General features: G+C 43.2%; 1 protein-coding gene across 10 annotated transcripts in view; it reads left to right on the top strand.

Moving 5' to 3' along the window:
* Positions 1 to 2634: 2634 nt before the first annotated feature.
* LDB2 (LIM domain binding 2) overlaps positions 2635 to 13815 on the top strand; it is a 354846-nt gene continuing 343665 nt past the window's right edge. For 9 of the 10 annotated variants that reach the window (XM_066385353.1, XM_066385351.1, XM_066385352.1 and 6 more), the window contains exon 1: positions 2635 to 2950. In XM_066385353.1, the coding sequence (XP_066241450.1) occupies positions 2819 to 2950 (132 nt within the window). In that variant the 5' untranslated portion in view covers positions 2635 to 2818. The remainder of the gene's footprint in view (positions 2951 to 13815) is intronic. The other variant, XM_066385350.1, reaches the window with a different exon arrangement.

Here is a 13815-nt window from a genome sequence, read left to right as displayed (position 1 = left end):
GTGGAATCAATGAATTAATGAATGGGAAGTGAAAAGGGTTCACAGGGAGGAGACAATTTAATGGGTAGAAGGATGAGTAGGACTTTGCGGGTAAACAAAGGACCGATACACAAATATGTACATTCATGGAATGAAATCGTGACTTCAAGAGGATCAAGTTTAGCTAATTAATTGTGTGTGTGTGTGTGTGTGTATGTGTGTGTGATGCATTTGACAGAGAGACAGAGACAAAGAATGAGACATAGGGACAGAAAGACATACATAGAGAGAGAGAGAGAGAGAGAGAGAGAGAGAGGTGTGTCTCAATCAGCCCTGTGAACCATCCTAAGGAGTTTGGACATTTTCCTACATGCAGCAGGAAAACACTGAAGGGGAACATGGGACATGGTCAGTTCCCCTTTTCTCTCGCCGGCGTTCTGGTTAGAATGAGGACGAATCGCAAGTTAGAAGAGAATGATGAGCAGGGACACCAGTCTGGAGACATGCGAAGTAGGAGGGATGCAGAAACAACGGGAGCCAAGCACCATGAAGTTTCAGATATTTCAGAATTTGGATTAGGTGTGAGCAGGAAGCAGTATTTCCAATTATAACTTGGAATGGTCCAAAGGAATTAATGACAGAAAAACTAAACTTCCTACAGGAAGGGGTTCCCGATACGGGTTTCTGAGTTTTTCCCTTTTCCATCAATATTGGGCTTCACACACCTGCTAGGTGTTTCTTGGATTCTTGCGCTGAAACAGCCTTGTAAACACAAACTCAGGCAGGCACGGAACTCTTGGACCGGTCTTTAGTTTGAGAAGTTAAACACAAGGAACTGTTAGGTTTTGCAGTGGCCATCATTCCAAAACATAAATCACGCCAAATTTGTTTGAAATCCTGTCTTTAGAAGGTTGTGTGTTTTGACAAACCTTGCAGCAAATTTGGTCCAGCTTTTGGATTTGTAATGAAACCCGAAACCAAGCGCGCTGGCCTGCCTTGGGGTCTTCTCGAACAAGTCGCAAGCAGTCTCAGTGCAGGGCCTCCCTAATCCCATCCTGGCCAGCACAGGGTTTGGTTGGGCTGCACTGGACGTTTGAGGAGTGTGTGTGTGTGTGTGGGGGGGGGGCTCTGCAAACATTTCATGCAATTATGGAAAAAGTCCAGAGGAAGACTGCGGTCTGGGGGCATTTCTATGCCTTAGTATTCTTAAGAGTGAGAATTGTAGAATTAGCAATACCATATCCCCTGTTGGCTAGTGACTTGGAGATACCCCAAGCCATGAGTGGGGCAGAAAGTTAATTAATCTGCTTATTGAAAAGAAGAAATGTCTCATTTGCATGCATTTACATTCAAGTCTTGCATGCATCTTGCTTTTGGTGGTCTTTGCTTTCTTTCCTTAATGCCACTGACCTAGCTAGGTATTAGCTCAGTACATTTACATTTTCTGTGTCTGAGCTTTGTTTAAGGGGTATATATCTGCTTATCATTGGTTCCAGCAGAATTTGATTGCCATAGAGATCACTTAATTCTCTGTAGAGATTCTTTTCCCTCCCGTGGGCTGTTTTCTTACAGGTATCATATAGCACAGTTGGGAAAAGATTTATATCCTTGACCAATCTTGGAAAATACAGACTCACCTCCATCAGACTTGGACATGTTGCTTGGGAATGAGCCATCCAATTAGCTGCAATTTCCCACTCAATGAATTTTCCAGGGTTATTTTGATGGAAGTTTTCTCTTTGCTTGTCCTATCTTATTGAGGGGTCTGCTTCTGGAATTTTTTTTTTTTTTTTTTTTTTTTTTGCCTCCTGGAGAAAAAAAAAGATCATTGCTCCATGGATGTATCTCAGGCATCCCACATTCCAAGTCGTTGTTTTTACCTGGAAATCCTCAGGCAACCTGAATGCAGGCCCCCTTAAACCTGCTGGAAGGAAGGCTTGGTGGAAGGCAGCGGTTTGGAGGGGTGGGGGTGGGGGGCTGGGAAGAGTGACTGGGGAAGGGTGGCAGTGAGGGTTTGAAATGCAAAGACCGGGAAGCTCCTGGAACAACAGCAAGTCTAAACCAAACTAAGGGGCAGACTAGTGCAGAGGGAAAGCTTTGCAGGTGAGTGAATCACCAGCTCGCACGCACGCACGTGGAGGACCGGGGTGCCCTGTCTCTGTACTTTGTAGTAACCGCGTTTCTGATACATTACAGCAGCCTGGCTGTCAGGGGTGAGTGGCTCAGGCAGCCTGTTAAACCACCTCTATGCTAACAAGCTTAGCAATCAGGTTGTGCAGGGTCTTGGCTGGAGGAAAAAATTAAAACCAAACCTTAGACCTCTGTCAGACAGTGAGGAGAATTATATTTTTGAACTAGTCTACAGTGTGGACAGGAAATGACCTCTCCACAAACTGCTTCTTTAAAAACAAGCAGTGGTGCCTACAGCTATCCAGCGCCTCTCTCTCTCTCTCTCTCTCCCTCTCTCTCTCCCTCCCTCCCTCCCTCCCTCCCTCCCTCCTTCCCTTCCTCCCTCTCCCTCTTTCCTTCCTTCCCTCCCTTCCTCCCTCGCACCCTCCCTCCTCTCCGAGCTCCTGCTCTCTCCCTCTCCAGTGCTCTCCCTCCCGCCCTCCCTCCCTCCCCCTCCCTCCTCCTCGCGGCTCCCGCTCCTCGCTCCTCTCTCGCTATAGAGGGCTCCGAGAGCACATCCTAGCCAGTGTGCTCAGCCTGCCTGCCTGCCTGCCTCTGTGTGTGAGCGCGTGTGCGTGCGTCTACTTTGTACCGCGAGGAACACAGCCCATGTGCTCTGCATGGACCTTACTGATACTCTGTTTAGCTTGATTGTCGACAAGCAGGCAAGATGTCCAGCACGCCACATGACCCCTTCTATTCTTCTCCTTTCGGCCCATTTTATAGGAGACATACACCCTACATGGTACAGCCAGAGTACCGAATCTACGAGATGAACAAGAGACTGCAGTCTCGCACAGAGGTAAGTACTTCAACCTTGGGTGTGTGTTTGTGGTTTTTTTTTTTTTTTTAAACTGTGCCTGGGCTTTTCCTGGGGCTGCCCGCTGGGTTCTGTGGGAAGTGTCCCACTACATACTATCACGTATGTGGAAATGAGCGCCAGGCTGGCCCCACGACTAGTTTGAAGGCTAGGTTTCCAGGCACAACAACTCTTGGAGCTGGGGACAGTTTCTGCTGGAATCTTGCAACAGACAACCCAGCACTTGACTCGCATGCTGGGTCCCCAGAAAGGCTGCTGTCCCAGACCTCGGGGTTTGCAGGCTGGGAGTTGGTCCCATGAGCGTGTGTCTTGAGATATAATTCCAAGGGATTTTGTAATCATTTGCATCTAGCAAATTAAAAAAAAATTTTTTTTAAACAAATCTCTGGGGAAGTCTGCTTTTGACTTGCATTTGCTTTCTTAAGTCATCAAAATCGAGAGAGAGAGGGGTGGCCGAGAGTAACCCCGGGCACTTTTCAGAACTAGCCCTGGGGGGACACGTTTGTAGATTTCCTTGTGAAATGCAGAAACCAGTTGCTTGGGGCAGGGGGTTCTCCACTTTCTCCTATCCTATCTGGGGGTGTCTCCTAAGGGCTATACCTTCCTCCAGAGCGGGCTCAGCATGCAAGCCAGCTCGTGTTTCTGCATAGTTGTGATTTTGTGCCTGAGAAAGTGAGCCCCAGCCTCCTGGGCCAGCAGCTCTGAGAGCAGAGAGGAGAACAGGACTTTCAGAACTTTGTCAATGCGAAGCTCCAGGCTGCCTCCTGCAATTTAAATATTTAATGCCAGCTGACTTTTTTCCTCTCTGCTGGCTCAGCTGCCAGGTCCTCTCCTGGGCTGTCCCTTTGCCTGCAAGTTGGGGCTTTGTGTTGAAGTCTGGTGGGGAGGAGTTTGTTATAGGTGCACCAAAGTGACTTTAGGAAGTAGAGAGCTCTGGAAATTCACTCTTCTCTGGAAAGATCAAGTAATCGAAGGGTAGTTGGTAAAGAGCTCTTAGGGAAAAGCTTTGGTGGAATTTTAGAGTGAAGACAGACTCTCAGCCCTGGAAAGGGACACAGCTAAGGTGGTTGTATGATACGCTAAAACACACTTGCTTGAATTGTCAACGGAGCCATGGAGAATTCATGACGTTTTCTGTGTTTAATACAGCTAGGAAGATGTGACCCGCTTTCTGATTGGCTAACTGCTGGACAAGGACTGATATATAGATATCAGTATATATAGTTATATATATATAACTATATATAAAACTGTGTTGTCTTTATCATTGCTATTTTCTTTATATGTTAATACCTCCACAGATATTCTAAGTAAATGGTGAGACTATTGCTTGTTGCAAAAGTCAGTAGCTTTATACAAGTATAAACTGCTTTGCTTGGAGTGCTGAACTGTTAGCAGCAAATGACGTTTGTGTGAGTTGTATGTGTAGTTGTGTGTTCCAGCTTGGATCTTTCATTCAGACCTTTGCAACTGTGTGCTGGAATCTTAAGTTCTTGCATAAATTACTGGTTGTTATAGCCTGCTTTCAGAATGAGGAGGAGAGAAAATGTCTTATATTTCATGCATGCATTAATTGCAATCTAAATCTAGGGTAAGAATTTCTTAGAAATATTACTAGTTAAAAACAAAACAAAACTGGGAACCATTATGGCTCAATTCTTGGAGAGCAACAGGATTTAAAAACACCCGGTGTCCACTTTACATTTTGAAAGTTTTTGAGGAGTTGTGGGAAGAGGTGTTGCTCCCACCCTTCTTGGTTAGGATAGGAGGGCTGGTGAGTCTCTCTGGTGTGTGTGTACCTTGTGCCCCTTAATTACCCCTCGGCCAGGGCCAGTCTGAGCTGGAAGACTCATGTGGGAGCTTCTCCATCCTGCAAGATGCATCCAGGTCCCCAGTTTTTCTTTAAAAATTTGAGAGAAAACCTTTGGAAAGTCCTCCATTCATCGTATGTTGCTTAAAAATGGCACATTATTACTTTTTTTTTTTTGAGATCTAAACTCAGGTATTCTTAACTTTTGGATTAGAGGGTATTCCTTTTAAAGATTTCTGATTAGAAAATTAAAAAACTTCTTCAAAACTCAAAAATAAGGAGAGGAAAACTTGGTATGACAAATCTTAAAATTGTATGTAAACCTCTATGGCTGTGACACACACACACACAAAAGACACAAGAACTCTTTTCTGGTGTGTTCTAGAGCCAATCCTGAACATTGCCCCTTTAACTAGATCTTTTCTGTCATTACCAAATAATTGCCTGGACACTTCTTTTTTTCTTTGCCAACCAGTAAATAATGTCATGAACCCAAGACCATACATTTTTCTTTCTTATTTCATTTGAAAAGAACAAGAGAACCATGTCATTGGTCCTAAGACACTTAAATATTCACATTTAATATTAAGGTTTGATCATGGTTTGTAATTGGAAAATATTTAGAAAAAAATAACTTTTCATATATAGTATGCCTTTTGATGATTCTTTATGATAAAGTTGTTCTGATCCGGAAAAGGATGGGTTGAGATAAAACACAGTAATACCCAGCAAGAGTGACCAGTGTAATTGCACACAAAATCAAAGAGATTGTTGAGCAGTTATTACTTTTAGAATTTAACCAATGTCCCCAACAATTTCAGGCCCAGGAGACTCAGCCTCTCTCTTCTCTCTCTCTCTCTCCTGGTTCTGGGTCATATATTACTGAGTATATGGCTCTTAACGCCACCCACACATGCACGTCCAGGTAATATTCTCAAACTTCCCATTCCTTTTTCAACATAGACTTGACTAGAAAGGAATGGTAGCTAATCATTTGGTTATAAACAGACTGTAAACAACTTTGTAGAGATTTTCTAGAACTTTCCTTCTTTATGGAAGGGATAGAAAGTATCCTGCTCACAAAAATTCGGGGATATTTAAAAATGAATATGAAGTGATTAAATATGACCTAATTTTTGTGAACAAGTATAATAAAGAACCTACCAGTGACCCTCAGGGCATTCTATCACGGGGATTTATGCATTTCTTCCAATTAAGTGAAATCAAAGCCCTCCAGAAGCTCTGGGTAGTTTTAGTTTAAAGAGCATTAGAATAGGCGTTAATCTTGTGTCTAATCTGTTTCTGTAGTTTACTAGCTGGTTGGTAAGGATCTAGGTTCCTCGTCTGCAAATTACCTGTAATGCCCCTTGAATTTACAAAATCAGGAACGACCAGAATCCTGGGTTTGGTTTTCTCTGGTATGAGCAAGTATTGTAAACTAGAGTAAAGAGTAGAGACATTATTTCTTTGCTCTTGGTAATTAGTTCAGAATCACAACGGTACTGAAATGAAATAGTATGGTAAGAGTGGAGGAAATATTGAAGACAGAGACCCCCCACTAGTCTTGTTCAAAGCTAGCCCTGCTCCCTTGGAGCAGGGAATTCCTGGGACAAGCTAGGTACTCAATAAATATTGGTTAATTAGTCCATCAATTAATGAATCAGTAGATCAAAAGGGAGAGTTGGAGAACTGTATCATTGAAATTGGCACCTCTACCGAGAGACACAGTTCTGATGCCCTGGGTGCCCCAGAAGCTGGTTGGGGCAGCTGCTTCCCAGTAAGTAGCCTAGAAGTGCTCACCCCACACACTCTCCACATTTATTCTATCCTGAGATATATTTGGTCCTTAATCTTTGTGGCAAAAGAAAACAAATGTCTAAGAGGTTATAGAACCAGGTCTCTTTTTAAAGGACTAGAGATGCATTGCAAAACAAACAAAAATATGTTTTAAATGCTGTTGACTGTGCTGGTAAATAAAATTTCTTTGCAACACCAGAATCTCAGTGGAATTTCATGAAGATATGCTTGAGTATCCCCCCTCCCAAATGAAATTAAGAGAAACTCTTTGAGATTTGTGTCACTGTTGGTCACTGTGATTCCCAGGCAGGGGGAAGGGGGTTTCATTTTCCGTTGTATGTGTATGTACCACCATGAACTGACCTGATGTCTTTCAAATTTCACGCATTTGAATGCCCTTACTGTCGCAAATGTATTTGGGAAGAACAGAACAGCACAATTGTCGAGTTTAACGTTGCATACCGGGTACAGTCAGAGTAGGAAAATATATTTGAACGACTTCAGAATTTGTTTTCTAAAAAGCTTGAAGAATAACAAAAAGTTTTTTTGTTTTCATTTCCTGTGCTATAGACGAAAATATAGGGAAAATATAAGACTCATCATAGGGACCTTCATTTTTCATGAAGGGATTTAACTAAGTTGGATTGTTAAAGAATTTTAAGAAACTTGATCAAGTAAAGTTATAAAAAATCCTTGCTGTTGCTGATAACCTTCCTATACCTTGTTTCCTCACTCAAATGACGAAAAACATCTCCACTTCAGTAAGGATGTTTTTGAGCTTTTTTTTTTTTTTCATGTTGTCAGGATGCACATTTTACTAAAATACCACAAACATCAGGGGCGAGTGCGTTCCATTACGCATTTCTTCTGTTTTGAGATTTTTTTTTTCTTTCATCAGCAGTACGCATCTCACTCCAAAAACTGATTACAACTGGAAGCTGCATACGCAAGGGTTTTATTAGAATTACAGTTTTTAGTTCTACAGGGTTTAATATGAACGTTAGAAAGATTTGAAGACCTTGAAATTTAAATCTGCTGCCTTTCACCCCTTCTCAGCTCCGCTCTCCGACTCCCTGGGGGAGGGGTGGGTGTGGGTGGGGGCTCCCAGGCTTTTCTTTCGCCTACATTTTTATATACTTCAGTCACAGGGTTTCAAGTTGTAACATCATGTTTATTCATGGAACAGCTCAGTATCATTGATGTTCAGATGGAGTCTAGTTAAAATGAGATTAGGTACTTTGGATAGGTGGGGGGGGATGAAAAATGCTTTGTGATAACTTGGAATTTATTTATTTTTTCCTAGAAATTTAGAAAGAAAAATGTGACTGTTACTCTGAGGCACATGAATGATTTTCAGTGTTAAACACAGAACTTTCCAAGTTTTCTGCAGGGGGTTGGTGGGGAGTGGGGGAGGGGGTTGGTGGTGGTAAGTAAGCTATTTTGAAAATGTTAAATGAAACCAAAAGTGCAGTTTTAAAAATGAGAACTTGCAAACTCTTATTTTTCAAGATCTCTACATGGCCTCAGAGAACAGGCTTCAGGACTCTTGTGCGGATTTTATTTTCCTTAGGTCCTTTTTTTTTCTTCCCATTTTCTTACTATGGGAACTGTTTTTAATTAAAAATTGCTGCAAACTAACTATTCGTAGGAGGCCACGGAGGGGGAAAATACCCTCTCCACTCACATTCAACACAGACTCTTATCTGCCGAAAATCAATGCACATTTAAATTTCTCCTCTTTCGGTGCATAAATAATGATATAGGGTATAAAACAGTATGCATTTTTTATGCATTTAGCTTTTTGTTTGGGTTTCAGAAATAAATTAATTTAAAGTGTATGGAGAACAGGGCTATAAATCTCCGTTTATTACATTTGTCCCATTAACTCATTTTTCACAAGGAACATGGAATACCCCTTTCTGAACAAGCAAACAAAACAAAACAAAATCCTCAAACATTCAACTTTATACACCGTCAAGAGCAAGATTCATAAACTTACTTATCTGGATTGGATTGGTGGGTCTTAAAATATAATTGATCTGGGAATACAATCTCTTTCTGAAAGTGTCAGACAGCAGAGCTTTAAAAATATCCTTCTGACGTAGATGTTACATGTACCTTCATTATTTTCTGACTGAGATTTTCTTTCCTTCTTTCCCCCTTCCTTCCTTCCTTCCTTCCTTCCTTCCTTCCTTCCTTCCTTCCTTCCTTCCTTCCTTCCTTCCTTCCTTCCTCTCTCTTTCATTTTTTCTTCCTTTCTTTCTCTCTCTCTCTTTCATTTTTTTCTTCTGTTCTTTCTTTCCCTCCCTCCCTCCCTCCCTCCCTCCCTCCCTCCCTCCCTCCCTCCCTTCCTTCCTTCCTTCCTTCCTTCCTTCCTTCCTTCCTTCCTTCCTTCCTTCCTTCCTTCCTTCCTCTCTTTCTCTTCTCTTCTCTCTTCCCTCCCTCTCTCCTTCCCTCTCTCCCTCCCTCCCTCTTTCCTTACTTTCCTTCCTCCTTCTTTCCTTCTTTGTCTCTCTCTTTTCCTTTTTTTTATTAGTTTGATCCTAGTGTCTTTTTAAATTTTAATTCTAGTACCGTGCATCTGAATATACGCAACAATTAACATTTAAAACAAAATCCTGTCATTCTTCAAAAATTCTCATACTTCTGGTAATGACAATACCAGAGTTTGAAGATACAAAGATGATTAAGACATTTCTGTCATCCAAAAGCTTACAGTTTGGTAATGAAGGGACACATACAAACCAACTCTTACAATGAGTTTGCTATGGTAGATGCATACACACTGTATGTAGTATGGGTGTATACATGTATTGAAAGGTACGCACACTTCTGAAAGGAAGTCATGGTGATAATAACTCGCATTTATGGAGTGTTTAGCATTTGTTGGGTCATGGTGCTAAGTGCTTTCTTTAGGTCAATTCAGGTAACCCTCATAATCACCTCATGAGATAGGTACTGTTAACATCCATTTTTACTGATGAGGAAACAGAGTTAAGTAAATTGTCCAAGGTCACATTGATGGTGGTTCGGTTTGAGAGGTGATGCTGTTAGCTACCTGCTGTAGCATCCCTCTTGAGATAAGCAATAAAAACAGATTCTAGTTTTACTTGTGGAAATTTATTAGGTAAATACATCCCTTTTTTCCCCAGTACAGGTTGACTTGGGCAGAGGCTGGAAAGTTGACCCTGTTCAGGGCCAACGTGTTTAGACTATTTGTCTCTCAAATGCCTACTTTTAAAAAGAACCATGTATAATTTCAAAGGACGGAGCCAGAGATGGAACATATATCGTGTTTATTGAAAAAAAAAAGGACCAAAATTATACTTGCTATTGAAGAATGAATATCTTTAATATTCCTTCAAGTGGCATTATTTGAAAAATCACTGGAATATTATGCATAGTCATCTAAAAGTTTAATTATTTTACTTAAAAAAATGCTTAGATTTTCATTCAGTGCTTGACTCTTCTCAGGTGTGCTCTGTAGAAGATGGTCCTTTAATCATTTTAAACAGTAGTGGGAGGACGATGAAAACGATTTCATTTTTGGTAGTGCCACCTCCCACCGCAATGTGCGAGCAGATTAAATTAGAACTTGGCACCGTGCTGGCTTCCTTTGCAGGTAATGAATTGGGAGTCTTAGAGAAAATAGAGGCGCAGAGGGAAAAGGATTCCTGGTACCTTTTGGCTCTCACTGTCTTGGTGTGGTCCTCTCCTAAGAGGTGTCTCTGTATTTCTTTGTGGAGGGTGATGTTTCCTTTCCACCCTGCAGTAGCTACCTGTGAGGCCATTGACTATAAATGCCTGCCAATGAGGAAATCAAACGGAGCTCTTCATTTGTGTCAGCCCCAAGCCCCAGAAGCATGCTTGCTACTTCTCCTGTAACAGACAAGGAGAGGGAGGCTGAGGGAGGCGGACCGAGTCTGGGTGTGGACACCTCGGACACCCCCAGTGGCTGGGTCTTCTCACTCGTCCTCTCCTTGTTCTCTCCCAAGACAAGCTAAAGGCTACCCACGCCACTGAGGGGGCCCCGACAGCCCACCTTGACCTCTTTTTACTTCCACTTTGATCAGCCTAATTTGAAGTTTTAGTTTTCTAATTAAAAACAGAATACTTGTAGTTGAAGATTTGGCAGAACCCTCTGCAGAAGAGGGTCTCTCCTGTTGTGGTGACGTCACAGCCCCATCCCGTCCTCCGGTTCAGGGTGGTCTCCTACCTGTGTCCCTCTTTCCACCCTCTGTTCCCCCCCAAGCAGCCAAGGTGGTGCTTTTGAACACAGGTCAGATCATGTTTTTCTCCAGCTCCCTGTCAGACCTAGATTAAGGCTCCAAACTCTTGGCTCTCGCTTTAGGGCTGTTTCTGGGTTTCTTCCCGATGGCCCAGTCTTACCTCCTTCCTGCCACATTTCACCAGACTCCAGGGGCTTGTTTTGGACCCATTAACTCGCCAAGCTCACTAACATCTCAGCACCTTTGTCTCGACGCCTTTGCCCTTGGTGGTAGAATGCATGCACGGATTCCTCCATCATAACCCCTAGAAGTATGGAGAGCTCTAGACTGCATTAGAATTTGGCCTGGTGTTGGCTTTAGTGGCAGGTAATCAAACATCTCAAAGAAAGTAATGGCAGCGAGGCTGTTCCAGCGCTTAGACGTTTCTCTAGGGATCAGCCTAAGCATCCCCTTCCTTGACCACCTCAGTTAAAGTTAGCCCCCACCCACTCACTTTCTATCACGTACCCTGATAATTTCCTTCATACAAATTATAGCAAGCTCATACTTTCTGGCTTGTCGTTTATTTCTTAAGTGTCTACTTGTCTTCCATAGAAAGTTAGTGCGTGAAGACTGAGACCTCTTTTGTCTAGTTCAGGTGGTCTCCCCATAACCCATAGTCGATACGCAAACTATATCTATTAAATAACGCAAATTAAGCTGTGTTAGCACTATGCAGACTGACAGTGGAAGTCACCTTGAGTCTTACCAACAATTCCCTGCACTTGCAGTTGGAAAAGATCTGTGACCCCGGCAGCCGGTGAGCGTTCACTGCTAGAGCGCTGAGCCCGACCCGCCGGAGAAGGAAGGCTGACAAGGAGCATGAGCCGGGCAGGAGGTGTGGACCTGGGGATGTTGCTCTCTGCGCATTGGGAACCTGTTGGGAACCTCTGAGTTCTGATTAAAAAATCTGCGTCCTTATTCTAATGTTTTTCCTCATTTGAGATTTTCAGCATGCCTCCCTCTTTGGCTCCATCTACCTGGGGGCCTAGAGCCGTAAAGTATGATAAGAACCATGATAATACCTTACAGTTCCTGGAGCACTTTGCATTTTAGGAAAGTGCTTTCCAGGACCGTTAATTAGCTTATTTGAAGTGATTTGTACAACAAAATGCAGGAAGTGATATTAGTACATGATGTTGCGGTCTCTAATAACCTTGTGTTTGCTAAGTGAATGGCGGCAGCGGTGGGGGTGGTGGTGGTGGTGGTGGTGGTGGTGTGTGTGTGTGTGTGTGTGTGCATGGGAGAGAGAAAGAGAGAGTGGGAGAGAGGTGGGGGAAGGAGAGAGGTATGCCCACTTCGGTCAGATTGTGTTTGTGTATGTACTTGTACAGGTCCTGGTTGGGAAATTAGCACAAATTTTTCCCACCAGTGTTTTGTTCCTTTTGGCGTAAAAAGAGTGACCTGCCTGGAATGTAATGATCTGAACTGAAGTATGACTTAGTGTAAGTCAAAATCTGAAGCCAAGCTTTGGCTTTGCCTCTGGGTTGCTGTGTGATGTCAGGAAAGTTCCTTAACTTTTCTGCGCCTTCGTCTTCTTAGCCCAGGTTTCAGCTGGGGAGTGTGTTGCCTCGGCCTTCATTCAGGGACACGCGGGGTACGTAGCACGTGCTCCGTCCGTGCTGCTGACGTCGCTGTGCTGAGTGTGCTCTCCTCGTTCTCCGTTGTAGCAGCAAATGAAGGAGTATAAACGTTGCAAAAATTTCCTGAAAAGTCTTTAAAAAATATCTTTACCCGGCCTGCAGTATATTCAGTTGAATAAAGAGAACTTGCAATGGCGTGTTGGAGGACTTGTGGGTAACCTCAGAGCAGAGAACAATGCCCCGAGATTCCCACCTTCATATAGTTGTAGTGACACAGTTACCATCTACTGTCTTGTGGCCATGATCTCCCCCAAAGTCCAGGTTACAATGATCTCTCTTTGACATAATTATGAAGAATTGACCAACATTATGGGGCACGTGAACTCCATTTTGGGGAGGAAAAGCTATATTCAGGGTTTGCCCCACGTAAGAACTCAGTGGAGACAACAGAATGTGAAAATGTTCCCCTCACTGGTGCCTTCCACGGGCTGTCTCAGTGGGGACCCCAGAGCGGGGGACTGAACAGCACACACCTGCTGGCCCTGACTGGCCATTTGGTCCAAGTAGAATACTTCTTAATATGCAACCTGGCACGGACTTCTCCGAGAGAGCTGTGTCAGCACTGGCCGGAAGCCGGAAAGACCCCTTGCGCGTCTGGACTGATAAAAGTCCTGCCAGTTGATTCGCTGTGACACCTTGTGGCTTACACTTTAGTACAGAGAAAATGCATGCAGGTGGAACAGGTGATGTGGCATCTCCCTGGCCAGAGGAATCAGGCCGATGGGGAGTGAAGCCACCTGCCTCGAATGTGCTGATCTGTCCTCCTGATTTCAGTGTAGGGCCTCCTCGGTTCCTCACATTGAATTCTTTAAATTACACAAACCTTCCTACACTGAATTTCATCGACCAGATCATCAGAGGTTTTTATTTTGAGTTCTACATTAATAATATTTTTAATTAACCTTTCTAGAGCACTACCTTACATAGCTTAAACATTAAACTGTTTGCACTCACACACTACACACACACACACACACACACACACACACACATGCACACACATTCTTTTATCTTTTTTTTTCCAAGAGGGAAATGCTTGCTAAATTTTGCTTCTTGATATAGGTCATAAGGATTTTGGACTCATGATCTTAGGACTCATGAGGATTTTGTCTTGCGACCGAAAACTGGTGTAGACTAAAGCGAAAATAAAACTGAGCTAATAAACAAGGCTGGCCATTTGGCAGTGCACACACACACAGAACTCTTCCTGTGTCTTGTAATTTTAGCCTTGAGGACCCTGCCGTTGTCTGAAATTTCTTGCTTGAAATGGAAGTTAAGCAGTTCTTCGGGCATACCACCTGCTTTTGAAAGGTTCTGACAGAGAACATT

Source organism: Saccopteryx leptura, chromosome 5 (genome assembly GCF_036850995.1).
Source record: "Saccopteryx leptura isolate mSacLep1 chromosome 5, mSacLep1_pri_phased_curated, whole genome shotgun sequence".
Lineage (NCBI taxonomy): Eukaryota > Metazoa > Chordata > Mammalia > Chiroptera > Emballonuridae > Saccopteryx > Saccopteryx leptura.
Note: the sequence above shows the minus strand (reverse complement) of the source record. Positions and strands in the feature narration are given on the sequence as shown.